Source organism: Thunnus maccoyii, chromosome 15, assembly GCF_910596095.1.
Source record: "Thunnus maccoyii chromosome 15, fThuMac1.1, whole genome shotgun sequence".
Taxonomy (NCBI): domain Eukaryota; kingdom Metazoa; phylum Chordata; class Actinopteri; order Scombriformes; family Scombridae; genus Thunnus; species Thunnus maccoyii.
In genome coordinates this window covers 1,490,899-1,516,914 of record NC_056547.1, presented here as the reverse complement: position 1 = coordinate 1,516,914, position 26,016 = coordinate 1,490,899, and the positions used below count along the sequence as shown (strand labels likewise).

Sequence of the window (26,016 nt, the reverse complement as noted above, 5' to 3'; positions counted from 1 at the left end):
GACCAGACGTCAGTAAAATAAACGCACGCAACCAGTTATTAATGTCTGACGTTGTTGAGAACGCACTAAAAGCAGGTGAATACCAGTGGCGGCTGGTGACTCAAAAAATTGGGGAGGACAGGAGGAAAACCAACATGAAATCTTACAACAAACTGCATCATACTATATCATTGTCTCTACCTGATGACATCGGAGGGGTGGGGGGCAATTTTATATGCCGTTAAAACAATTTGCTTTCAAAAACAAAAACCCCTGAGTGGTGAAAACATAGCATAGGCCTATACATATTGTTTCTAAACAAAGAAGTGCTCATTTTAGCCATGGAGTGGTTCAGAATGTGTCATTTTACCAACAAAGCAAAATTCAAATTTATGGCATTGTTCTATTGTTACAACAGATTTATGTTCTCATCAGAAACAGACAACATATCACATGATTTACATGTGTTTCCTATATATTTTCTTAGTATACAGGAATATATAAAGTACCACAAAGCTTATAATCTGATACAGGTACAGATCAGTGCTGAATACTAGAAAGACTGAACACTAAAAACATTCACAGATCTAAAAGTGAAGGTTCACATCAGAAAGTATTAATACATGTATCAAATACATGACTTACACACTCTTATATATATGCACGACATACAAAATGTAGTCTACAAAGTTGACATGTTAACACTTATTATTCTAGTTACTTTAAGCTTATTACTCAATATAGACTCATCTTAAAAACAAACTGAAGAAACTGTCACAACAAGCAGCCAGACCTCCTGCACACTCACTCACTAATCACACAACATCAACAGGTGACTGAACAACTACTCAATTAAAAACTGGATCAATTACAAATGAATGAGTGAGTCCAGAAACTTCAACAAGCAAACCACCTACAACACATTAACGTTATATGATCTCTGCTGCATTCTTGTTAAGGAGATAAATTCACACAACAGCCACGGAGAAATATTTAACCACCAGTGATGAAATTAGCGACCAAAGAGACAGAGAGAGAGAAGCTGTAACTGACTCACGTTATCTGACGTCTTCTTCTTTCTATCATAGAGATGAAGTATTCATGTCATAGCATCCATTTGTAGCTGTTGGTCATCTTGTTTGTTAATTAACAGAACTTTGTGGCTGCTGGTTAAACAGTCTGATATCATTAGCAACAATGACAAACAAGCTAACTCTCTTGGTTGTTTCTCCGGTTTCTTCTCTCTCCAGCCGCTCCCTGGCGGTGTCCTGCTGCTGCTGCGCTGCACAGTCCAGATAGTTTCTCCCATTAGCTTAACAGTCCTTAACAGTCCTTCCATGGATGTATAAAGAGTCCTTCAGGCTGCTACAACAAGCTAACTGTTGTGTTGGCTAACGTAAGGAGCTATCTACTGCTGCTACTCTTCCTTACAGTGGAGAGAATTGAAGATGAAATCTGGAAACTATCATTGGACCAACTCGATGTCAATATTGCATTCTGGTTGTTGATTGGTTAGGGAGGACGTCCTCCCTTGGAGCGTTATTTTACGTGTCTTTGCCAATCATAGATTAGCATGAAAAAAAATGAAGTACATTAAATTGATGTAAGAGATCCGGCCCTGCGGAGGACAGCGGGCACCCGTCCTCCTCTACCCCTACTCCCCCTCACTCTCCCCCTCTGCCCCCCACCACCACTTCACACGCTGCTCTTTCTCCTCGCGCCCTGCAGGTGTCGCAGTTGAAGCATTTTAACCAGAATTTCAATGATGGATTTCTTCCAAAGAAGAGAGAAAATATATTTTATAAATAATACTGAGATTGGTAATGTTTTATTTCAACCAAATATTCTTTTTTATATTTTGACCTCCCTCTTGCCTCTCAAAAAATAGAGGAGCAACCTCCTCTGCCTCTATGGACCAGCCTCCACTGGTGAATACTGATCCTGGTGGTGTTGCATAACAACCTGTAGCATCGCTCTCATGCACTTTTTAATGTTTGCGATCATCTCTGTATTTATTCATTGAGGCACATCACATTACATTTCTGTTCAATGAAATTTCCCCACTCAGCCATTAAAAAGGACATGATGTCATATTTCTGATGTAAGAAATAAATACTGTAGAATAAGTCAGAACAGATGTGTGCACATCCTCAGTGGCATCAGTGCTGGATACAAAAATCTATAAGTTTTTCATTAACCTGTAGTGCCCACCTTAGCGTTTGATACAATATTTCTATTGTGTCATTTTCATTTATTGATTAAACATTTGTGAAAGACTGTCATGTCTGTTTAGATGAATGTTAATGAGCCTCATGATGGGAAGCAGCAGTCCTGCAACTGACAGGAAAGTGATTTGATTGGATCTTCACTGTTTGACTGACTGCAAAAGAAAAACAAGGTAAACAAGTGAAATCAAGTCATCTTTAATCAATTTAACAAGAAAAACATCAGCAACTGTTGCTGTTAAGTTTACAAGAGAAACCAAACTTTCCGCTTATCTTGGGAGAAAAATTTGCTACATCATGTTATCAACAACAGAAATAAACCTTTAGCCCGAAGTTACAGTTTGAAAAACATTTAGCTTTCAAACAAAAAAAATTCTCTAATTGATGAAATTCGAATTAAAAGTTTCTATCTGCTGAGGCTTCACAGAAAGCAATGATGACAGATGAGTCAGACTTTGCTCTAATACACAAAATCAATGTCTGAACTACTCAGAGTGATATAAGATATTTGGGCATAGACATGTTTTAAATTAAGACCTGTGGTTTTCACTGAGAGATTTGAACTTATGATACAATTTTTAAAGTTTTAACGCCAAAATTGAAGACAATCAGGGAAAAACTTTCAAAAACGTTTCGCAATATATTAACTGATATTTCTACTCATTTTGATTCTTTCGCCAAAAACTGATCAGCTGGTTTCTGCCCAATGTAGGTTTTCATGTGCTTAATCCAGCTCTTTATTTAAACTGTTTTACAGAAAGGACAGATGAAATGTTTTTGGTTTCCTGCATGAACCTTCAAGTGATTTAGCACATTTAGATTGCTCTTGAATTTTCTGGTGCACATAGGGCAATCACTGAGTCTCTCTGTAGAATGGCACTTCATGTGGAGCCTTAGACTGGAATTGTAGCCGAAGCTTTTGTCGCACTGAGCGCACCCAACCATCTGCTCTGTGAGATTACATGTTTTGCGTTGAAGTCGCTGCACTTCAGAACTGGCAGCTGAATTTTTTCCCTTCTAAATGAATTCTCATGTGATTATCCTGTGCTGCCTGTGAAGCAAATCTTCTGCCACACTCGGGGCAGCTGAATGGTTTCTTATCTTTCACTGGTTTCTTGGGTACCTCATCATCGCTGATTTCAACTTCAAGCTCAGGATGCTTGTCACACTTATGCCTTTTGAGCTCACTATAACAAGAGAATCTTCTGTCACAATTACAGCGGCTGAATCTTTTCTTTGTGAAGTGGCATGTCGTGTTTTTTCAGACCACTCTTTGATGCAGATTTTGCGCCACAAATTGAGCAACTGAATGGCTTCTCTCTTTCATGAGTATTAGCTCTCCTATCACTTACAGGGACTTTTCTGAGTTTAAATCTGACTGAGGTTTCCTGTTCTCCATCCCATCATCACCACTCCTTCGAGATTCAGGAGTCTTATCATCAGTATCTGGATGTAAATGTCTATCTAGATCTGATTCTGGTCCTCCACAGTCCTCTCCATCAGCTTCTGTTCCCATCTGTTCAGTTTGGCTTTGAAGTTGTGAGAACTCACCGACACACTTGTGGTTTTTGAGCTGATAATGCCATGTGAATCTTTGGTCACAAACACTGCAACTTAACGGTTTCTCCCCTGTCTGACGTGCCATATGGCGTGTCAGATGTACTTTTTGTATAAATGCTTTACCACAAACTGAACAACTGAACGGTTTCTCTCCCGTGTGAATTCTCATGTGCGTCTTTAGATTGCCCTTAAGGCTAAATGTTTTACCACACTCAGAGCAGTGAAATGGTTTCTTACCAGTGTTACAGCCAATATTTTTCAGAAAGTTTAAAACTGACTGAGGTTCACTGGTCTCCTTCCAATAATCTTCCCTGACTTTTGTTTCAGGTTCAAAAGAGTCTGAAGTATTGTCTCCACTAACAGGTTGTAAATGTCTATCTGGATCAGATTCTGGTCCTCCACAGTCTTCTCCATCAACTTCTGTTTCCATCTGTTCAGTTTGTCTTTGATGAAACTGTGAGGACTGAGGTTTCTCTTCATCATCTTCACTCTTCACAGGGACAGGAATGACTGTGAACTTGGGTGTATCAGCCTCCTTGAGTCCTTGAAGCTGCTCTTCGTCCTGACTCGTCCCAGGTTTGTGAAGCTTTGAGGACTCACCTTTACATTTATGTCTTTTGATCGCATAAAATGTATGAAATGTTCTGTCACAAACACTGCATTTGAATCTGTTGATCTCTTTGTGGGAGTTCAAGTGCAGTGACAATTTTCCTACATGTGTAAATATTTTACCACAAAGTGAGCAACTACATTCGGTCTGTCCTTCGTGCCATTTCTTATGTGCCTTCAAAGTTTCCTTGCAGACAAATTTTTTCCCACAAAGTGAGCAGCTAAATTGTTTTTTTGTATGATGTTTCCAGTGTTTCACCAGTAAAATCTTTTTGTCAAATGTTTCACCATGCTGACAACAGGTAAATATTTTTTTCAAGGTTGTCAGACTCATACTGCTTACAGGTAAATTCTGTAAACCTGACTGAGGTTCATAGGTCACCTTCCAGTTATCCTTCCTGACATCAGGATCAGGATCAGAAAAATCTGAAGTCCTCTCATCAGTAGGTTGTAATTGTCTACCAGGATCTAGGTTCCTGGCTGGTTCTGATCCTCCACAGTCCTCTCCATCAGCTTCTGTTTCCATCTGCTCAGTTGAGCTGCTGGCTGTGGGCTCTGCCTCTCTGTTCTCAGTTTTTCTTAGACTCTTCACTGACACAGGAGGGGATGGGATATCAACACCAACCAGCCCCTGAAGCTGCTCTCCCTCCTGATTGGTCCAGAGTTCCTCCTGTTCCTCTTTAATGTGTGGGGGCTCTGGGTCCTCCTGGTGCAGACTGGAGCTCCACTCCTGCTGTTCAGGGGGAACCTCTTCTTTACTCTTCAACAGCTGCTGGACGTCTGCAGGAAACAGGAAACAAATCAGACATTAATGCGGAAACACAAAGAGGTTTATTCAGGTTAATTTACAGTAGTTTGACTGTCTTGTCTCATTTAAATGTAGGCTTGTTTTCAGTACAATTATAGACTGATTAGGATACATACACAGTTTACTCTCTTGGAAACTCACATTTTATCCAACTAGAGACTAAGACACCATAGTTGGTGCCATGGCTGGGCTTTTCAGCAAATCCCTTAATATTTAACTGTCCATTACGCGTGGCATTTGTGGTGCTAAACTCAAATTACAGCTGTAAAGGAACTAATTTGTTTTAACCAAAATGGTGTAGGTTTCCAGTTTTATGCCCTGAATCAGTCCACTGACATGAAGCGAGTAAAAAATAAACAATGCGGGACAGAAGGAAGCTGCAAAAGCTTTAAGAAGTGTTCGCTAAATCTAGAACTATATAGTTGGCACACAGACAGATTATTAATATTATTCATATTAAACACAACATTAGAAAACAAGTCCTGGATATTAAAATGTCTCAGAAAGCTGAACAACGCAGCAGACACCATCTTGTTCCTGGACCATTATTGCTTCTTATTATTATTGACTTTATTGTCCCATTAGGTACACCATCTAAAATCAATGAAATTAAATTAATATTCAGTCAGATTGATGGATGAGTAACTTATAGACTGTTTATAGATCAGCTCCAAGAGTGTTTTAAGACATAAAATTACTCTGCCTAAATAATGTTTGTGCTTAATCAGGTTTTTCAAACAATTTAATAATAATTAATAATTCTTAAACTTGCATCTCCTCCATCTCCCTTATTGAAAAATCCAGAATCTATGAATATTCATATTTTTAGTTTCAAAAAGTTAAATACTACCCTTACTTCACTGTAAAGTTCATTCTCAATTTATGAGCACTGAACAATGATTGGCTCCAAAACACATTTTTTGAGTGGAGAGGACTTAAAATGATCTATTGTCTGTTTTTAATTAGTTTCATATGTTCAGGGATGTAAAATCTGTTTCTGATGGTGGACTGTGTGTTTTACGTAATAATAATGTTATTTATTTATATAACACACATTAATATTCTGATATTCAGTGGTGGAAGTACATTTACTCAAGTGCTGTAGTCCATTTAATATCATTTGATCTTACTTTCTACTCCACTACATTTATTTGACAGCTTTAGTTACTTTTCAGATGAAGATTTGACACAATGGATAATATAACAAGCTTTTAAAATACAACACATTATTAAAGATGAAACCAGTGGTTTCCAACCTTTTTGGCTTTTGACGTCTTACAAAAAGCAGTGTGTAGTCGGGGTCACATTTCACATGTCTATGAGTCGTTAACAGATCCACCAAATAGTGATTTTTCCCTCTAAACTTCTCACATGCTTTCATTTCAATAAATGTTCACATGATCCAATATTTCAGCAAAAATCAAAGATTAGAGAAAAAGTCCAAAAACTGAAAACAGATTTGTGTATCAGAACTTTGTTTTTTCTTCTTTCCTCTCCCATTAATCATCTCACAATCCCTCAGATTTATCTGATGACCCTTTGGAGGGGCCCGACCCCTAGGTTGGGAACCACTGGACTAAACTAGCTAACTGTATATAAAGTAGTGTAAACTAGCTCCACCTCCAGCAGCTACAACAGTAACATGCTGCTCTAACACTGATGCTTCACTATTAATAATCTAATGATGTCATATATAATAATATATCAGTCAGAGGGACCAAACCACTACTTTTACTGCAATACTTTAACTACATCAAGCTCATAATACTTACGTACTTTTACTGCAATACTTTAACTACATCAAGCTCATAATACTTACGTACTTTTACTGCAATACTTTAACTACATCAAGCTCATAATACTTATGTACTTTTACTGTAGTAGGATTTTTCATGCAGGACTTTTACTTGTAATGGAGTATTTTTACATTGCTGTATTTATTGATTGAAGTATGACCTCAAACTGATTTAAAGATTTATATAAATGTTTAATGAACAAACCTGCTCTGTGTAGCTGAAGTTGAGGGTTGAAAGCAGCGTCCAGTAGTTTGCGTTGTCGCTCGTTCTCCTCTTTGGATCGAGAAAGTTCCTCCTCGTACTCTGCTATCGATCTTTCAAACAGCACAAATATCTCTTCAGCAGCCGCAGTTAGTCGCTGCGTCACCGACGCTCTCAGCATTTGGACTTTAGACATTTTAACACGATGACAGAAACTTTTTCTCCATCAAACTCTGAGCCGGTCCGTTTACAGCTAGCAGGCTTAGCTAACTTCTATGGCTTTGAAAGCTGGCGAGAGATGAATAAAGGTGGAAAACACCTTTCAGACAGTTCATTAAACATTCAGCAGCTCTGAGGCTTCTTTCACATTGATTCTTCTTCTTCTTGTTGAGTTTTATGGCGGTAAGCAAACAACCTTATGGCGCATTACCGCCGCCACCTGAAGTGGAGTGTGGACCAGGAATCCAACTAAAATCACTACTGCTAATAATAAATAAAAGAAGGGAAAATTAGAGAAAAATAAAATTAATTAAATAAAGTTATATTCTCTCTATCAGCTTTGTTCTCCTAAGATATTATTCTTACTGAATTACAAAATTTCATTCCTAGTCTTTCCTACCTCCTCGTCCTCCTTCCCCCTCATCTTCCTCTACTTCCTCATCCTCACCTTCCTCCTCATGCTCCTCTTCCTCACCTCTCAGGTGTGGTTGATGTAAGAAATTAGCTCCAGAGTTCGAGAAAGCAGCAACCAGACTGAAGGGAAGCGTCCAGTTAGCAAAGGTAACGTTATATTATTATTATTGTTGTTATTATTATTATTATTATTTATTTTAATTTAAGTCTAATTGTGTTTATTTATTATTATTTGTTAACTCATTTAATGAGTGTTTATGACATTTATTCTCTGTAGACGTCATTGTCATCAGCTTTAATTTCTTTTGTCTGTCTCAGGTGGACTGTACAGCTCACTCAGAGGTGTGTGTGTGTGTGTGTGTGTGTGTGTATGTGTGTGATGTCATCATGATGTCATGTGACTCTTAAACCAGACTAAGAGGATTATCATGTTTCCTCCCTCAACTGCCGACTGCTTTTATTCCCACAGAAGAAGAAGACGAGAGATCAAGCGGTGGATGAACAGAGTCCTTTTTTATTGACAGTTGATTGACAGTTGATTGACAGATGAAGCTGTGTGCAGTCTTTCTGCTGCTGATCTGCTGCGTCTGTCTGCAAACAGTCAAATGCAGTCTGCCGACACCTCCACCGCAGGTAGGACAGGTGCATGCTGGGAAAGAACACAGTTAAGGTTAAACTACATGTAAATTGTTAAAAATTCATTCAAATATGTAAATATTAATATTTCTAAAGTTTAACTTTTGGACACAGGAGTCTCCTACTTCACTGTAAAATCCATTCTCAGTGTTTGTGCACTGGAGGCATCAAGTGTCTACATCACACTAGTATATGTTGTATACTGAACCACAATTGGCTCCAAACTAGTTGTGATAAATCATTCAGGTACGTCCAGGTGTTCAACAGAGATTTAAAGGACAGGTTCACAATTTTTCAAGTGTGTGTTAAAACAGCAGTCAGGTGTCCATATGAGCAGTGAAAGAGGTTTTCCTCGCTGTAATCATTCCTCCTGTTCATACTGGATATTAAAAGATCCTTCAAATGTGCTTTCAATGGAAGTGATGGAGGCCAAAATCCACAGTGTGTCCACACAGTCATTTAAAAGTCTGTGTGAAGCTTCTATTCAGCTTCAGCAGTCTGAGTTAGTCACATCAAGTGGATATCTGACACATTTACAGTCTTTTTAGCATCAAATTCCCTCTTTGTGTTTCCTCGGACAGTGTTTCCCTGTTGAGCTGCAGGTGGAAGTATAGTAACAAAAAGAGGGACTTTGGCACTAAAAAGACTGTAACGTTGAAAGATATCTACTTGATTTGACTCATTTGGACGCTGAAGCTTCATACTAGCTTCAGATAAACTTTTAAATACATTTTTGCACAGAAGGAGGACTGTGGATTTTGTCCCCCATCACTTCCATTGTAAGGTCATTATGAAGGGATCTTCTAATGGTCAGTATGAACAGGAGGAATGATTACAACAAGAAAAACAGCTTTAATGTTCATTTGGGCTCCTGACTGTTGGTTTAAGACACTTAAAAAATTGTGAACCCGTCCTTTAAGGTGAGCACAGAGAAACTTCCCTTCATCAACAGACGATTGTGAAAACAAACTTCTGTTGACACGTTCTCACTTTACATCATAAAAACAAGACATTGTTTTCATTTTACATTTGCATTTTGTCATTTGGCTGATGCTTTTATCCAAAGAGACTTACAAGCGAGACGAGACAATCAAGCATTAGAGGACAGTGACTCAGAAAGAGCCGTACTACAAACACTTAAGTAGCTGAGCAGGTATAAGTGTGATAAGACTGAGAGATGATTAAAGTAAGAAATGACTGGAAGTAGACACGTGCATAAGAAACAACAAGGAAGTAGTGCAACAAACGATCAACAAGTGCTAAAAGGTTTCAGGGGCTGAAGTGTTGAGGTATTTGATCAAAACAGAACAAATTACAACAGAAGGAAGAAAGTTTTCAACATTTAAATCCTTCATTCAAACATGTCAAAATAAAACAGAAACAAACTGCAGAACATTCAGACAGTAAACATCTACCTGTGAGCTTTGTGAGGCAAAGAGTAATAAAAGATGGATGTTGTCGTCTTGATTGACATGTTGGTGTTTCTGTGCGTCAGGTTGAAGCTGCAGTGAACTCGGAGTCAAACATCGTCACCTCTCTGAAGAACGACGGCTTCCGTCGACTTCCTGGACTCTGTCGACGCCTGAAGAGACGCAGAGTCACCGTTCTGGTAAAAACAAGCATCTCCGAACCTTAAAGCACAAACTGTGTGATGACAACTTTAAACGGTTGAGTGATTTATGCAGCAGAGCTTCAGTCTGTGATCATTCACTAACACGAGTTAACAAATTAACAAGAGTTTGAGAGCTTGTTTGGAGGATGGAGGGGAGAATAAAGCAAAGATTTTAGTTTGTTGTGTTATTTGTTGTAACATAACCTTGTTTGGAACAAGCAGTAACCTCCGGGGTTATAAAATGAAGCCAAAAACTGCAGTTCCTTGAATGGCCACTTGAGGCTCTAAAAGCGAGTCAATCCCCATAGACCCCCATGTTAAAATACCCAACTTTACAGCAGAAATAAACATGTTTACAGCCTGGTACAAACAACGGTTTTGGTCTCTGTAGCTAATTTCCTCTTTCATGACAACTGTACGGGGGGTGAATTTTTTTATAACTCACCCGTTTAGATTTTATTAAGTCGTAAAGTTCTGCATAATGAAGGACATGGCTGCTTTGAAACTAACTCTGGAGTGTGAACTTCCCCAAATGCCTAAATAAATATCAGGACAGCTATGCTAACGTTTTGTGGACATTCCACTCCTGAACAAACCTGTAACCCCATAAAATCAATGTCGTTAAACCTGCAATAACTGATCAATAACTAATGTTTTGTCAACTAGTTTCCAGCAGAAACATGCAGTGAACACAACACTGACATAGCATCAGCTTTTAAGTTGATTGCTTTTAAGGTAGTGTACAGCGGCTTTTTACAGCTTTTTCTCTGAAAACGACGCTATGAGACACTGAGAGTGAACCAGAACAGTAAAGTTGCAGCCGGACAGATAAACAACGAGCTGAAACTCACTATAAAGCTCCATAAAGCCGAGAGGAGCTGCAGAGTCACTGAGATGGCGTTAGCTTGAATAACAACAGAAAAACTCATCTATATTTTTTCTGCATTGTCCTAAATGTAAGACAATATTTTATGCTGGAAATGACATTTGAAAAGGTTGTCTTATATTTGAGGATGAGAAATATAATAATACTTTAACTTATGTACTTTTACATAAGTGGGATTTTTCATGCAGGACTTTTACTTGTAATGGAGTATTTTTACACTGTTCTCAAAGTGTTGTATCTTCAAAATGTCTTTTCTACTTAAACAGCTTCAGGAAAGGGAGGCGTTGTCTTATAATCGGGACATTACAGTAATTAAATCTGCTTTGGGCTGTTTGTTATTTAGAGGGATCAGATGGTCTCCCGTCTCTCTTTCAGTGTAACCTGGAGAAGTACTGCTGGTGGGGGCGGACTTGGGGGCGGAGCCAGTCTGGTCAGGTGTGTCGTTGTCCACGCGGCTCCAGGTGTTCACACTTCTTCCTCCGCAGTCTGTGAAGATGATGATGACATGTTTGACCTGCTGGGACTCAACTTTATCATAAACTGTCCTTTGTGTTTATTTTGTCGGACAACAAACATTCCCTCCATGAATGGAACTGAACTGTGAGAAAAAACGTTGTTCTCGTCTTTGTTTTTAAACTTCAGAAGTGTAAGAAAAGTCGTCCCGTGGCTTTAAAACATTCACACACAAACTTTCAACACAGAATATGAATAGTTTAATTTTATATTTTAGTTTTGAGCTGTTTATTGTGGATTTCATTTGTTTTATTATTTATGATGTGTTGTATTAATATATAAAAAAAGATGCTAAACATGTATGGAAAATATATATTGTATCTGATAACAAAAGAAAAACATAAAAAAAATGAATACATGAATAAATAAAAGCTGAAATAGAAGCTGATAAAAAAAATCACACCACAAGGTCCATTTAGTAGCTGTCCTGGAGCTTTTGATGGTCTTCCTCAGCAGATAGAGTTATCCCAGTTGTGAAAGGAAAAGTTCTATAGAAGCTCTATAAAAGTATAAATGAATGAAAGTCATATTTGTTGTTTAATTTATCTTATTCAACCATTAACCTGATCATGAACCTGAAGGCTGCAGAAACACTCTGATGACGTAACATGTCTGTCCAACGTTTACGTTTCCAACACAACACCAGAACGAGGCCACGCGGGGACCGGAAGTGACGCATCTGTCTACCTTCAAAGTAAAGGTTAATTTTTACATTTGGGAAAGCAGAAGCAGTTTTGTATCAAAAACGGTTTAATGGTGGAAGCTGAGGTAACAATTACACAGATTTTCAAGACGGTTGTGAAATGTTTAGAACTAGGGCTGAAATTATTCATTAGTTAATGACACAACATTTTATTGAATTTTCAGACACAGATCACAAACCTTAAGGGATGAAAAGGGGGACATACACATTACATGAGATGACATTATACACAGATCTGAGAGCCTGAAAGATCCAAAAGAAACAAACCTGGATCAATTTGTTATTTCCTTATTATACATTCATATTTATTTATTTATTTAATATTTATTTGCATAGGAGAAAGTATATAGCACTTAGCCTAAGCTAGTTTGCAACACAACACCCGTCCCTAGATGTGCTTTTAAGATACATAAAACTCAACAGTAAAATACATAAAAATAAAACTGAACGAAAGTTTCATGAAATACGTGAAACTGCACAAGACTCAACAATACATATACATACATTTAAGCACAAAACACAATTCAACAATACATATACATACATTTCGACATGAAACTCAACAAGGACAGTACAAAGCAGCACAAAACACAAACATACCATGAATTTAAATATCTCTAATGAAAGCATGAAGTGACTCTCATATATAATAATATAATGTAATGTGTGGTGTCCCTTTTTCTTTTCTTGCTTTTTTTGTAGAATCCATGGAAATTACACGTTTATTGTGAAGGTTCTCTACCGGAAGTGTTAACTGTGTAATTAGACACCACCTTGTCGGTCTCGGCTGCTGATCGATCCTGTTAACAGTCGGTGGATTATATCAGAACCCCGTCAAACGGCAGCTTTAGCCCGTTTTCGGACAGTTTTTCTTTCTCCTGTCGCTTCCCGGCTTGATGTTAAGATGGCGGCTGTTTCAGCGGGTTCCGGTGAGTGGTCAGACCCGGAGCTATGCTAAGCTAACGTTAGCATGTAGCTGCGGATAAAAACAGTGTTCGCATGTTAACTGTTAGCATTAGCAGGCAGACAGCTGGATAACATTTCTCAACGACACAAACACTCAGCGTTAATTAAGGTGTTAGATAACACTTAACCGTAACTCGATACTAACTTTAAACTGAGATCATTTACTGTGTCATTTATTTTAGTAAAATAATAATCTGGAATCGTGATTAGCTTCGTTAGCTCCCTTGCTAACTCAGATTTGTTTTGGGTCTGAAAGTTTCAGTGATTTAAACGTCAGAGATAAAAACGGAACAACAAGAAGTAATACGAACGTTTTACTTTACTGGTCTCATTAAAGGAATCATTTCTACCCAGTTTCCTGTTTAAAACTGTAAATTTAGATGAAACTGAGACTTTGATGAAACTGAAACTGTAGTTATTGTAAAGTTGTTTGATCCCAACTTTTTCCTTTTACCAAGAATTAATTATTGTAAGGGATTACCAATTATCAGTATTAACAAACGTGGAATATTTTAGTTATGTATATTGTGTTCACAGCAACACATTTTTTATTAATTCTTAGTCACGATGTATAATTCAATAGCCCTTTTCACTTACCTTCTGTTTATTATTTTCATGCACCACAACACCAAAGCAAATGCCTTGTATGTGCAAACCTACTTGGCAATAAACCTGAATCAGATGAACTTTTCCCGACGCTTAAGTCATTTCCAGGATCATTATTTCTATTTGCTTAATATCTTTCCAAAAAGAGGTCGATTTTGGAAACATTCTGAATTTATCCCTTCAACTTGAAAAATTAACATTTTTAATAAAATTAATAATATAACTATTTGTTTCTGTCACATAACCCAGTACAACCGAGAAAAAGTTTGGCTGGAAGTTGGGCTCATTTTTGAATGTTTGAATTAGAGATGTGCTAATAAAACGTATAATATTATACCACAGTGACGTGTGCTTAGAATCCAACACTGAGCTGCGTTTAAAGTGATTTGAAGTTAGCTGTCCCAGTATTTAACTGTTTAACTGTAATAAAACTGCAACATACAGATCATGAATATAATCCAAGATGATCATGGTGTGGAGTCATTTAACTATATTTTAGCACTAATAGTAGGATTTCAGTAAACTTTCTTTTTGTGCTGATATCGTTTACCGTGATATTTTTACCTACAATAATCGTAGCGTGAAAATTTGATACTGGCACATCCCTAGTTTGAACCTAACTCCAAAAAAACAGAACTAACTTTACAGAAGAAAAACAGCATTCACCCAACTAAAAATAAAAAAAAATTAAATAATTATTGCAGAGTCTGGAGACAGAAATCAGAGATCACGATGGAGAAGATTATTATGTAAAATATGAAATAAAGTACATGAACTTTGTGTTTATCAAACTTTCTCGTTCTAGGAGAACATTCAGAATCTAATAAATGTTTTCTCCAATGCAAAGATTGTACAAATGATTCAGAACTAGAAGTAAATGAAGTAAAACTCTTCGTGTTGATAAAAAAGGAAATGTATGTTGAAACTGTGATGAAACAGACGATACATAATAGTATTGATCAATCATCTGCAATCAGCTGACTGATAAACTTCAAAACACAGTGAGTCGTCACCAGCTGAGCTTCAGATTAACTTTTTAAAAACAGAATGATTCTGTTAACGAGTGTGAATGCTGTGATTGATCAGAGTGGTGTTGATCAGAGCTAACCAGCCTGACTGATTGATTGATCTGTTCTGTTTTATCTTTCAGGTTTCGGCAGCCTTGAGACTTTAAACCAAAAATGAACCCACAGTTCAGTTAGATCATCATGTAAACAGACAAACAGACACTCAAAGAGAGACAAACAGAAACTCAGAGAGAGACATATAGTCAGTCAGACATATAGTCAGATAGATAGACAGACAGTCAGACAGACAGACAGACAGTCAGACAGACAGTCAGAGAGACAGACATTGTGGCTGTGGTATCGTCCTGGTGGAGGAGCAGGCTGATGGAGAGCGACTGTCGGATCCCCGTGGCGTGCTGTCGGCCTCGAATCCTCGCCCTGCACGCCCTATTCTGGGGCCTCGTGTCCCTCAGGTAAGTCCAATCTAGGGACTGGGGAGTTTCTAGTGGTAATTGAGATGATTCAAGTGGTCCTCATTAGGGTTAGTCATCTATTGGGGATCCTATTAGTCATTTTAGGTGTTTCTAATGGTCCTTTTGGTAATTCTACTAGTCCTTTAGGTATTTCTAGTAGTCCTTTGGATGGTTCTAGTGATCCTTTGGGCTGTTGTAGTAGTCCTGCCAAGGGTTCTAGTAGTCCTTTAGGTACTCTTATTAGTCCTTTGCGTAGTTCTAGTAGTCCTATATGTAGTTCTAATGGTCATTTAGGTGGTTCTAGTAGTCCTTTGAAGGGTTATAGTAATCCTTTAGGAGGTTATAACAGTCCTATATGAGTTTATAATGGTCCTTTACGTGTTTCTAGTAGTCCTTTGGGTGGTTCTAGTGATCCTTTGGACTAGTCTATTAGTTATGTAGAGGGTGCTAATAGTCCTTGAGGTGATTCTAGTAGTCCTTTAAGAGGTTCTAATGGTCCTTTAGGTGGTTCTGGTGCTTCTTGTAGTCTTTTAGGGGATTCTAATGGTCCTTTATGAGTTTCAAATGTTTTTTAAGTGGTTCTAGTGATCCTTTTAGAGGGTTGTGGTGAGTACTTCAAAGGGTCATAATGACTGTTATGTTGGGTTTGTTCACTTTGATAAAGCCACGGTACACTACCTGCTCAGCAGCAAACAGCAGATAGACTAAGTGAAGAACATCTAGCAGCTGAAGAGCCAGATATTTTTTTCTCAGGAGAACTAAACCAGCACTAAAAGAACACCTGAAACTGAGTGAGAACCAGAACCTGGTCTGATTTGTTCCTGTTTGTTTTTCAGAGTGTTTGGAGCGGCTCTGCTGAGTGAAGAGAAAACTGCAGGTACCAAACACCTCAAACCAACTCAGTGTTCTGTCAGAACATTAGGTTCTCCATCAGAACAATCAAAGTGTGACCTCCGATCTCTGTTTGTCCTGCAGCAGCTGCGGTCGCCCCCTGCTGGCTGCTGGAGGAGTTCGTGGTGACGATGGAGTGTTCTCAGTGCAACTCCTTCCAGACGGTACGAGTTTGATATTTCTGAATGAGTATGAAGAACATTTAAAGATTTGAAGATTAACATGTTGTTAGCTTAACATACTAGTTAGCTCATCGTGTTAGCTTGCATGATGTTAGTGAACTGGTGAGACTAATGGAAGCAGCTATTCAGTGATGGTGGTTGGATGATGATGTTGCATGACAGACTAATATTCAATGGCTCTTATTGAAAAAAGCAGCCAAACTTATGATGCAAGAATATTTAATGTATAAAAATACTCACACTGAGTTAAAATCCCAGTTACAGATTCTAACTGTGTGAGTATTTTTACACATCAGATTTCAAACGTATCAACAATAAACACAACGTTACATAACAGCGTCAGAGTTCAACATCTCAACAACATTGCTGATTGTCTGCATGTCATGTTTGGCACTCTATGGTGTAAAATAACATGCGCTCTGACAGCTCTGGTAGCTTTTTAAGCCTCAGGGCTCAGCCACTGTCCTCATTTCTTAACCTGCTTTCATTTCCAACTGACTGTGACTCAGTTGGAAGTGTGAAAGGTTTGCGAAATAAAAAAACGCTCCATGTTGGTAACGTTGACGCCTCACAACCTCACAGCACTGGAGCAGGAGGAGGAGGTACGGAAGCCCAGCTGTCCCAGACATTTCCCAGTCACACTATGAATACAGAGCAAAATCCAGACATGCTTTGCAAAATACATTAGGTCTTTAACCACCGTCCCAATTTCAAGGTTAACTTTACATTTTTTAGAGGCATTTTGCCCCGTGAATTTCCCTCCCTGGTATGTGTGTTGATGGTTGACGTGATAAATGTGTGTGTGTTGCGTTTCAGAAGTCGTGGTTGGCCTGCGGACAGACGGGATACGTGGAGAGAGTCAACTGCACCAAATCCAACAAAGACGAGTACAAGAGGTCAGACTGAGATCCTGAAATGTTATTTAGTTTCTCGTCTAGTTTTCTTTTTGTTTTTGTTATTTACTTTTTCTTAGGTTTTCTTTTAAAGAACACATATAAACAAAAGTGGTACGTGTGTCTCAACCAGACACAAAACAACATGATGTGATGTTTTATGTGCTTTTTCTGCAGCAAAATAGCAGGAATTAGGAAAAATTGCACATAAAGGAAAATAATGCGATTTTTTTTTCTCTGTCTTACTACCAATGAAGAGTCATATGTTATCACTTCCTTGGATAAAAAGCATACTGCATATCACATAAACAACTATGTTTCAGTGCTGATCCTTGAATGTATTTTCTGAACATGAGAACCGTTGAAAATACTGTACTTGAGTTTCATTTATAAGCCTTAATTAAAGGACCAGTGTGTAGAATTTAGTGGCATCCAGTGGAACAGACTTGGCAGGAATAGAATATAATATTCATAAATATGTTTTAATTAGTGTATAATCACCTGTAAATAAGAATCATTGTGTTTTCGTTACCTTACCCCTGAATTCCACCGGGTGCGTGTGCGCCGCGTTCCAGCTCCAACGCGGCTGCTGGAGCTGATCGCGGCCACTCTAGTCAATGTATCTGATTCCACCAGGCAAGCAAAATTTGCAGAGATTTCTTGAATTTGTGTTATTGTGATTGCAAAAGGAAGGACTGCTTCATCAGTTTCTTCTATCTGTTCACATCATTCAGCCAGATATGAAAATTGTTTTGTAGAATTTAATTCAGCACAAAATGATCAAATAAATTCAGCTCGTGACAGGAAGTACAGCAGGATTTTCACAGTACTGTTTGTGTTTGTAACTTCCTGCAGCTGTCGCTCTGCAGTGATGGAGGAACATCTCTTCTGGAAGTTCGAGGCGGCCATGTTGGCTCTAACGGCGCTCTTCGCCGTACTCGTGGTCATCCGGCAGCGCTGGCTCGACCGCCTCGCCTCCGAGAAGGTCCGCCGCCAGATCGAGTCCATCTAGGACACCGGGACCAGGACCGGGTCCGGTTTTGAGCAGTATTTTAACATCACGTAGAGTTTAAAAGTGATGTGGACTCTGAGATCCAGCAGGGACCAGGACTAAAGAACCCTGCAGAGAACTCAACTGTTTTTATTTTTTTCATTTTCAACTTTATTTAAAGAGAAGTCAGAAACGAGACGAGCAGCAGTGACACGGAGACTCTGAGCTGATTTCACTTTTCCATTTTCCTTCATCAGTAAATTAACTTCTCTATCAATAATCAATAATATCAGCTGTTGGATTATATTCTCTGTAATAAGTTCTACACGCAGCGTGAAACACGAGAATATAAAAATGTCGACGTGAATCTGAAGATGACGTCATGTTTAGATGATGAAAATTAATTAAATGACCTAAAGCTGATCCGCTTTGAACTGGAGGGTTTTAGGACCCTGAGGTTGTTGAAACACTTTAAAGATAAACACTTCAAAATGTTTTAAAAAGTTTAGTTTTTGGTTTCAGATTTTAAATTGTTGAAATGTGATTTTGTGATCGAAGGAAAACGTAAAAAAGTGAAACAGATCAGAAGGGAACCGGATCGCTCTGATCCTGGATCCAGAAAAGAGTTGAACTCTTCCTTCACCTGATTGGATGGCGTCACTTCCTGCCGGGCTCTGATTGGTCAAACTGAGATTTGAACTGAACAGATGTGACGGACTTGTTTTCCTCTGAAATCTAGTTTGTGAATAAATCCGATGGAGAGACGAAGTAGTTACATCATCATCATCATCATCATCATCATCCTCATCTAAACCTGCTGTGATGTCAGAGATGCGACTAAATGTTTCATTCAGCAGCTGATAGTTAAATGTCTGAGTGTCTGTGAACGCAGCGCCGGTTAAAACAGACGGAGGTTGAAATTATTTTCTGGTTTTGATTGTAAATACGTTTTGTTGTATTTTTCTGTTTCAGATGAAATAAACTGAGCCAGAATAAGTTTGTTAAAAACTGACCAACTGAAACATGTTTGAGATAAAAACTTTTAAAATGTTAAAAAACTAAAATAGAAAAATCTGAAAAAACTAAACAAAGTTGAACATGAAGCATGAAACAAATTTAATTCATGACTTTGTGTTTCTGTTCAACATTTCAATGATTTTATCTCTGAAGTTAAAGAATAAACTGACTGTATCTCAGCAGGTGACATGTTTGTAGTTCTTTAAAGCAAGAGGATCATGGGAAACGAAGGAAGACTCAACATTCTGTCAGTTGGAATTTCCACATGTGGCCAAGACACAAAATCTCACTTTAACTGGAAGAATTCAGTAAAACGAAACAGTTTTAATTTAAGTAAAAATCAGTTTTCAGTCTGATCAGAAACCTTTTGAACATTTTACATTCCTCCCGAACTCTCCAATAAAACAAAGCAACAATCATTTAATATGAAAATAAACAGCTTCCTCTGACGTTTAAGGACTCGCTGCATCAAATCTGAAGAACAAAAACAAACTGAATAATATTTCCAACGATACATCGAGTCTCAAACATCCTCTCAGCTTTTCTTTTCAATAAGAGATGTTGACACTAAATGTGTCTTTGTGGTTGAGGAAATATTTTGTTAAGGGGCGGCTGCGGCTCAGGAGGTAGAGCGGGTCGTCCACTAATCGGAAGATCAGCGGTTCGATTCCCGGCTCCTCCAGTCCACATGTCGACGTGTCCTTGGGCAAGATACTGAACCCCAAATTGGTCCTGATGGCTGAACCATCAGTGTGTGAATGTGATTCGTAGTGTAAGAAGCGCTTTGAGTGGTTGGAAGACTAGAAAGGCGCTATACAAGTACAGTCCATTTACCATTTACCAGTATTTTAAAGTTTGAAACCAGCATTGTTTACGAGTGTTTACCAGCCGACAGTCTTCTTCTCTGGTTCTTGTTGCTGCCACCTGTTGATCAGTGAACGAAAGGTTCTTTTACCGTTTTTCAGATTGCTGAGGCACCATCTTTGAAGCTAAAGGCTATTTTTTGCAAAACCTTACACCAAACCAGCAAAACAGACATCTCTCACAAAAGCAAACAATTCTGTGACAAAACAGTCACAAACCATCATTTGAATGAGCGCATGAAGCACCGACTACGCACTGATAGTATAAATGAAAAACACTCGTGGTTTTTTCTGTGCAGGACAAAGCAGTTGGCAAAGTTTCGTCATACATGTAGTAAACACACACACACACACACGGGTATCCAGATGTGTATTCCAAACATATTATCAATACCAATAAGGGGGAAAAACACTCCTCAAACAACAGCATCCCTCTTATTCTCTGTCCAATATTTGCCTCCATTGTTGTCCAAACCAAATGTTGACCTGTGATCTATTTATAGTGTTCCAACTCGTCATCTAAAAGTGTTTTCATGTGTCAGTGTTGGAAGACAACTTGGCAAAATAGCGCAGCGATGTGGAGACCAGCGTTTACAGTTTTGCTAGAAGTTTGTCAATAAATTGCAAACCGAGCGTAAAGCAGAGGAAGAAGCGCTTCCAGTTTTGACAAAGTTGCATCGACTACGAGTGTTGATGGTTTCAGAGATGCTGCTTCAAGAATCGCTGTTAAGTGTTTAAAGCGTTCAGAGAAAAACTGTCACATTTCTTTAGTTTCATCTCACAGCTTGAAACAGTTTGAAACCGCGAGCTTCCTCCGGCATTACGATCGAAAGCTCAGGAACTACTGCTAAACAGACCTTACTAAAACACGTTAAAGTAAAAATAAAACTTGATTTCATGGATTCATTAATGCAGGAAATATAATAAATATATAAATTAATGTATGAAGGTCGACATTAATGAAGAGTTTCCTGCTCAATGAATCCATGAAATCATCGTCACTTATTCATTAGTTGTTGTTTTTGCAACTTTAAGTGAAATAAAGATACATTTTCTGATTTTCTCATCGTCTCAGATGTTTGGATTTAATGATAATTAATAATCTGAATAATTAGTTTTATTGTAAAAAAAAAAAAAAAAGGTTTGAATCCTACTTGAGACAAAAATCAGTCAAATCGATCAGTTTCAAAACATCAAAACTAACGAGTCGATCTGTCAGCAGCTTTCTAACCTTTAAAAACTAAACAACTGTTGTCGTGTGGGTTCTGATTGGCTGACTGGAGCGTCACAGGCTCATCTTAAAGATGATGTCATCATGAAAATTTTGCCACTTATTTCAAATAATAATGATACAACACGAGTTATTAAAAATCTCTGGGGAAAAAAATGAAACAGGTAAAAAAAAAAAAAACATCTCCTGGATTCTGATTGGCTGATCGGACTGTCAGAGGCGGGTCTTCAGGTGAGTGACATCACCTTCATCAGTTCAACCAGCGAGTCTTTAAAAAACAAACTTTAAATTTAAAACTGTCTCTGTCCTCTCATTGGTCGGGACTCTGCTGTCAGTTGATTGGCTCGTAGACTGTCGAAGAGGCCGCCGCCCTCTTCCGGACGCAGACGCAGACTCCGCCCAGCAGCAGGAGGATCATGGGAGTTCCCAAACCGACCGCCATGATGGCGAGGACCAGCGGTGAGAATGAGTCAATGGGAGGAGAGCCGACGCCCACCAGCACTGTCCTGAAACACGTGAAGAAGAGGAAAACTTTATTCAAAACAAATACTAATAAATACAACAATAATCAATAATGATATTGAACAGATGAAGCAGAACACTGACCAGCTGAGGAACCTGGTGCTGTTGTAGAACGGTTCTCCTGCGAGGCCGAAGCTCACATTGAGTCCGAACGTTTCCGGTTGTGTGTAGAACGCTCGGATCAGACGGGACGATGACGCCGCCGCCTCGCCGCTCCGCTGCTGCGGCTCCGAGTGACGGCACGGTGTGGCGTCCTCGAGAGCTGGAGCGGAGCGCCGGTACGCCACCGGCTTCCACTGAACAAACCCGCCGACATCTGAGCTGCTGTTCACCGCCGACACCCACCGAGACACCTGAGAGGTCAGAGGTCAACACATGTTCAGCACTTAAATAGTAAAAAAACAAACAAACAAAAACAACAGTTTTAAATCAACTTTAAGTCAAAATTCCTTTTAATAATTATTTTAGATTAAAGTAATTGATTGATTGTTAATGATTAGTAATTTCTGATTGATCACCTGGAATATTGACGGTGTGTACTCGTCGTCAATCGATCGATGAACCTCCACTGTGTTCAGAGGATAAGCCCCGCCCACTGCCCGCAGCTCCAATAGGAACCTGGAACGAGTCGCCCGTGGCAACACACCATCAAGCCACACCCCCAACTGGGAGGAGTTAGCAGTGTGCAGCAAACTGGGCCAGGGCTGATCACGCCCCTCCGACTCAAATACAGACAGCTGCAGAAAAAAAAAAAAAAAGATTTATAACCTTTATTTATTGATTACTGACAGGCTGACACACTAATGATGTCACAGGTCAGCTGGTGTCACCATGACGACCCACCTGCAGGCAGAGTGACCCGTTGGTGAAGGTTTCAGCGACGCCGCAGAGCCGAGCGGTAAAATCCGACAGGTTGAGACGAGACCACGTGAAGTCCTGCAGCTCGTACGGAGGGAAGAGGTCAGAGGTCACCTCGGCCGTGTCGTTCACGTCGTTGTACTCCAACAGCTGATCAGAAACACACACACAGGGTTAAAGTGGACTGATGAGGGAAATACTGGTTTATTTGAACCTGCTGCATTTCCCATAAATGTGGCCATTGTGACCCTCGCCTACCGATCGTCTGGGGATTTCTAAATGTGGTGGTAAACCTACATTCTGTCAAGGACGCACCTTACTGGAAGTGATCCTCTCCCCCCCGTTCTCCTCGTCACCGCCCTGAAGACTTCGGATTGGTTCTGCAATGCAGGTTTTTTAAACTCTAATTGTTTCCACCCAGTTTCAACAACAAAAGCTGGGAGATTGTCTTCAGTCTCTCTGAGCGACGCGTTTAGAGACTCATGAGTCTAGTGTCACACTAACTTTGCTCTCTGCAGCTCTGTTATTGAGATTCAGCCGAACAAGGCCTTGCATTTACCGACGGTTACCGGGGCAACCTCCGTCAGCCTCCTACTGCTTTTGACAACAACAAAGACACACAACGGCCTCATTTATGGGAAATACAGGTTCAAATAAACCAGAATCTTCCTTTAAAAATGCACTAAGGATGTTTATTTGATTTAAGGTGGACTGATGTTGTTTGAATGTTTAAAGTGGACTGATGTTTGTGGATTTAAGGTGGAAGGACACTGACCCTGCTGAAGACGACGGAGTTGCTGTACAGGACGCTGCTCTCTGGCTCCACCTTCAGGCCGCCGCTGATGTTAGGATTCAAAAACTGAGTCCAGTTCACCTGAGAGGAAAAATACACAACAAACAAACAGAACAGGAACATGAACTGAAGCAGCTCAAAAAGAAAAACAGTCACTCACATGACCTCTCGCTTTATCTTAATCTGTTTATGATTATTATACTTTAACTGAAGCTGAAGGAGTCACAGTGTACAAACCTACCAAGACACTGCAGCATAATAACCTCAGAAAACTAAAATACCACAAACATGAACATTAAACAAAGTATAGTTACTTCATACTATTTATATCTTTAGTTATACATCAACAAGTGGGACTCAATTATTGTCGTTTTCTATGTGAAACAAAGAGATAAAACACTTTTTTCTATTTAATTCACTGGATTCATCAAACCAAACATTAGTGTCTGAATATTTTCTAATTTTTTATTTTCAACAGTTTCTCAGTTGAATTTGTAATATTTTTTCTGTGATATGACATCCACACCATCATATTATGATTGAGTTTTACACATTTCACCTGATCACAATCTGTTAAACTGAACAAAGACTGAAACTAACGAGTCAGTGAAAACGTGTTTAGATCAAATTAAATCATAAACTCTGTCTGTGTGTGTGTGTGTGTGTGTGTGAACCCTTCACACCTTGACAGTAGAAGAAGTCGTGTTGGTGTGGACCAGCAGCAGCGTTGGCGCCCCCAGGCTGCAGAACAGGAAGTGCAGCGTGTCGTTGTCTCCCACGGCTCTCGCGTGCAGCAGGTCGCCACCAGGAGGCGCCTCCCCGCCGGGGTTCAACTCTACTGTCACCTGAGAGAGAAGAAGAAGAGATGTTGGGTTAACCAATGAATAATCAATTATCAGTGATCAATGAAGGACACTGATTGATTGACTTTCACAGATCAATGACTCGTTCAGCAGACATGAAGAAAATCTGATCACAAACTCTCGTCTATCAATTAAATAGTTTTTTTCAGTTTCATATTCTTTCCCAATAAAACAAATAAATACATGATAATAATAATAATAATAACGATGACGTCATCACATGTAGTCATCAATAAGTTAACTGCCTGTTTATAAATTGTTGCAGGTAACATCATAACTGTGCACAAATATTTATGAAGATTTTTTATAAAGGAAATTGTTTAATATATTATTATGTTTATTATTTTAATAATCTGTTTAAAAAAATAATTAACCATTTTAACAGAGGTGGAAAGTAACTAAGTACATTTACTCAAGTACTGCACTTAAATACAATTTTGAGGTAGTTTGATGCTACTTCATACTTCTATTCCACTACATTTCATGTTCAAACTGCATTTTATCTTGTGCAAAAAAAAAGAAATAAGATGTTTTCAGGAGCTGCAGACTGTTTGTGTGAAACGTGTTAAAGGACGATATTTACCGCTGAATTGTAGTTACAGAAAAAGAAGAAAATTAAACTAAAAGCAGTAAAATAAATAAACAGTTTCACTTCCTCTGAGCCTGTCAGTCTGTTGTCGGCTTCGGCTCGATCTTTTTAAATGTTTCCTGGTAGATTTTTTTTATCTTTTCTCACCTTCCTCTTGAAAGTTTCTCCTCCGCTGAACAAACTTTCAGACAAACTGAAGGCAGAAAACAGAAAAATGAGAGAAGAAACTCTGCAGCTCCGCTTCTTCATCGTCGCCATCGTTGTTGTGACTGAGCAGCGGCGCAGGTCACATGACCGCTCCCTCATATGTCAGCTGACCACGGAGAAGCCCCGCCCCCCGACAGAGCTTTTTTTACTTTTATTTTTTAAATCTTTATTAACAACACTGATTATTAACAAGACAAAAACAGGACAATAAAAACTATCTACCTGAAACTACCTTTATTTTTTTAAATCTTTATTAACAACACTGATTATTAACAAGACAAAAACAGGGCAATAAAAACTATAAAACTACCTGAAAACATGACGAAATGTAAAATAATTATGTAAAATACAAATTACCTGATCAGATCAGCTGTTATCTTAATGAATAAGTACATTTTAAACTACTGTATTGTATTTTTATGGCAAATTATTTTCTACAGAAAGAAATTAGTCTGTTAATTCAGACTCTAGACACAAACTGTGACTGAAACAATCAGCTGGTTTATCAATAGACAGCAATAGAAGAAATACTCAGATCATTTACTGCAGTGAAAGTACCAACACCACAATGTACAAATACTCTATTACATGTAGAAGTCCTGCATGAAAAATCCTCCTACAGTAAAAGTACATAAGTATTATGAGCTTGATGTAGTTAAAGTATTGCAGTAAAAGTACATAAGTATTATGAGCTTGATGTAGTTAAAGTATTGCAGTAAAAGTAGTGGTTTGGTCCCTCTGACTGATATATTATTATATATGACATCATTAGATTATTAATAGTGAAGCATCAGTGTTAGAGCAGCATGTTACTGTTGTAGCTGCTGGAGGTGGAGCTAGTTTACACTACTTTATATACAGTTAGCTAGTTTAGTCCAGTGGTTCCCAACCTAGGGGTCGGGC

The 26,016-nt window shown here is 38.7% G+C and overlaps 4 protein-coding genes across 7 annotated transcripts in view; 2 read left to right on the top strand and 2 right to left on the bottom strand.

Annotated features, from left to right (window-relative positions):
- The window catches only part of LOC121913141 (zinc finger protein 135-like), a 33,403-nt gene extending 25,752 nt beyond the window's left edge, over positions 1-7,651 (bottom strand). Inside the window, exons 1-2 of one of the 2 annotated variants that reach the window (XM_042435821.1) lie at positions 7,182-7,651; positions 2,387-5,153 (exon numbers count right to left, since the gene is read on the bottom strand). In XM_042435821.1, coding sequence (XP_042291755.1) covers positions 3,553-5,153; positions 7,182-7,374 — 1,794 coding nt within the window. In that variant the 5' untranslated portion in view covers positions 7,375-7,651 and the 3' untranslated portion in view covers positions 2,387-3,552. Of the gene's footprint in view, positions 1-2,386; positions 5,154-7,181 lie in introns of those variants that run through there. The other variant, XM_042435820.1, reaches the window with a different exon arrangement.
- Positions 7,652-7,759: 108 nt separating this feature from the next.
- si:ch211-191i18.4 (uncharacterized protein LOC799350 homolog) lies at positions 7,760-11,722 on the top strand. 3 transcript variants are annotated; one of them, XM_042435942.1, is made up of 5 exons: positions 7,760-7,958; positions 8,130-8,153; positions 8,281-8,444; positions 9,943-10,056; positions 11,321-11,722. In XM_042435942.1, the coding sequence occupies exons 3-5, from the start codon at positions 8,358-8,360 to the stop codon at positions 11,435-11,437; spliced, it is 318 nt and encodes a 105-aa protein (XP_042291876.1). In that variant the 5' UTR covers positions 7,760-7,958; positions 8,130-8,153; positions 8,281-8,357; the 3' UTR covers positions 11,438-11,722. The 3 variants fall into 3 exon arrangements, with proteins under 3 accessions (XP_042291876.1, XP_042291875.1, XP_042291874.1); XM_042435941.1 differs by lacking the exon at positions 8,130-8,153 and having other exon boundaries at positions 7,761-7,958; XM_042435940.1 differs by lacking the exon at positions 8,130-8,153 and having other exon boundaries at positions 7,910-7,958; positions 8,225-8,444.
- A 1,174-nt stretch (positions 11,723-12,896) lies between these two features.
- On the top strand, positions 12,897-19,366 carry jtb (jumping translocation breakpoint). The gene is made up of 6 exons (XM_042435928.1): positions 12,897-13,090; positions 14,884-15,213; positions 16,050-16,090; positions 16,189-16,268; positions 17,103-17,182; positions 18,035-19,366. Exons 2-6 carry the CDS (start codon positions 15,125-15,127, stop codon positions 18,189-18,191), a joined length of 447 nt encoding a protein of 148 aa, XP_042291862.1. The 5' UTR covers positions 12,897-13,090; positions 14,884-15,124; the 3' UTR covers positions 18,192-19,366.
- Positions 19,367-20,403: 1,037 nt separating this feature from the next.
- LOC121913188 (glycosylated lysosomal membrane protein) lies at positions 20,404-25,207 on the bottom strand. Its single transcript, XM_042435890.1, has 7 exons — positions 25,054-25,207; positions 24,138-24,299; positions 23,437-23,535; positions 22,647-22,811; positions 22,322-22,540; positions 21,888-22,156; positions 20,404-21,787 (listed from the first exon to the last, which is right to left on the bottom strand). Exons 1-7 carry the CDS (start codon positions 25,162-25,164, stop codon positions 21,613-21,615), a joined length of 1,200 nt encoding a protein of 399 aa, XP_042291824.1. The 5' UTR covers positions 25,165-25,207; the 3' UTR covers positions 20,404-21,612.
- Positions 25,208-26,016: the final 809 nt, after the last annotated feature.

Excerpts from the sequence above, each read along its gene's own strand:
- jtb (XM_042435928.1), top strand. The coding sequence starts at position 15,125 with ATGGAGAGCGACTGTCGGATCCCCGTGGCGTGCTGTCGGCCTCGAATC. Across the intron at positions 16,269-17,102 it reads AGTGCAACTCCTTCCAGACG|AAGTCGTGGTTGGCCTGCGG; the intron begins GTACGAGTTTGA and ends GTTGCGTTTCAG. Across the intron at positions 17,183-18,034 it reads AACAAAGACGAGTACAAGAG|CTGTCGCTCTGCAGTGATGG; the intron begins GTCAGACTGAGA and ends AACTTCCTGCAG.
- LOC121913188 (XM_042435890.1), bottom strand. The coding sequence starts at position 25,164 with ATGGCGACGATGAAGAAGCGGAGCTGCAGAGTTTCTTCTCTCATTTTT. Across the intron at positions 24,300-25,053 it reads GAGAAACTTTCAAGAGGAAG|GTGACAGTAGAGTTGAACCC; the intron begins GTGAGAAAAGAT and ends CTTCTCTCTCAG. Across the intron at positions 21,788-21,887 it reads AGCACCAGGTTCCTCAGCTG|GACAGTGCTGGTGGGCGTCG; the intron begins GTCAGTGTTCTG and ends CACGTGTTTCAG.
- si:ch211-191i18.4 (XM_042435942.1), top strand. The coding sequence starts at position 8,358 with ATGAAGCTGTGTGCAGTCTTTCTGCTGCTGATCTGCTGCGTCTGTCTG. Across the intron at positions 8,445-9,942 it reads TGCCGACACCTCCACCGCAG|GTTGAAGCTGCAGTGAACTC; the intron begins GTAGGACAGGTG and ends TCTGTGCGTCAG. Across the intron at positions 10,057-11,320 it reads GACGCAGAGTCACCGTTCTG|TGTAACCTGGAGAAGTACTG; the intron begins GTAAAAACAAGC and ends TCTCTCTTTCAG.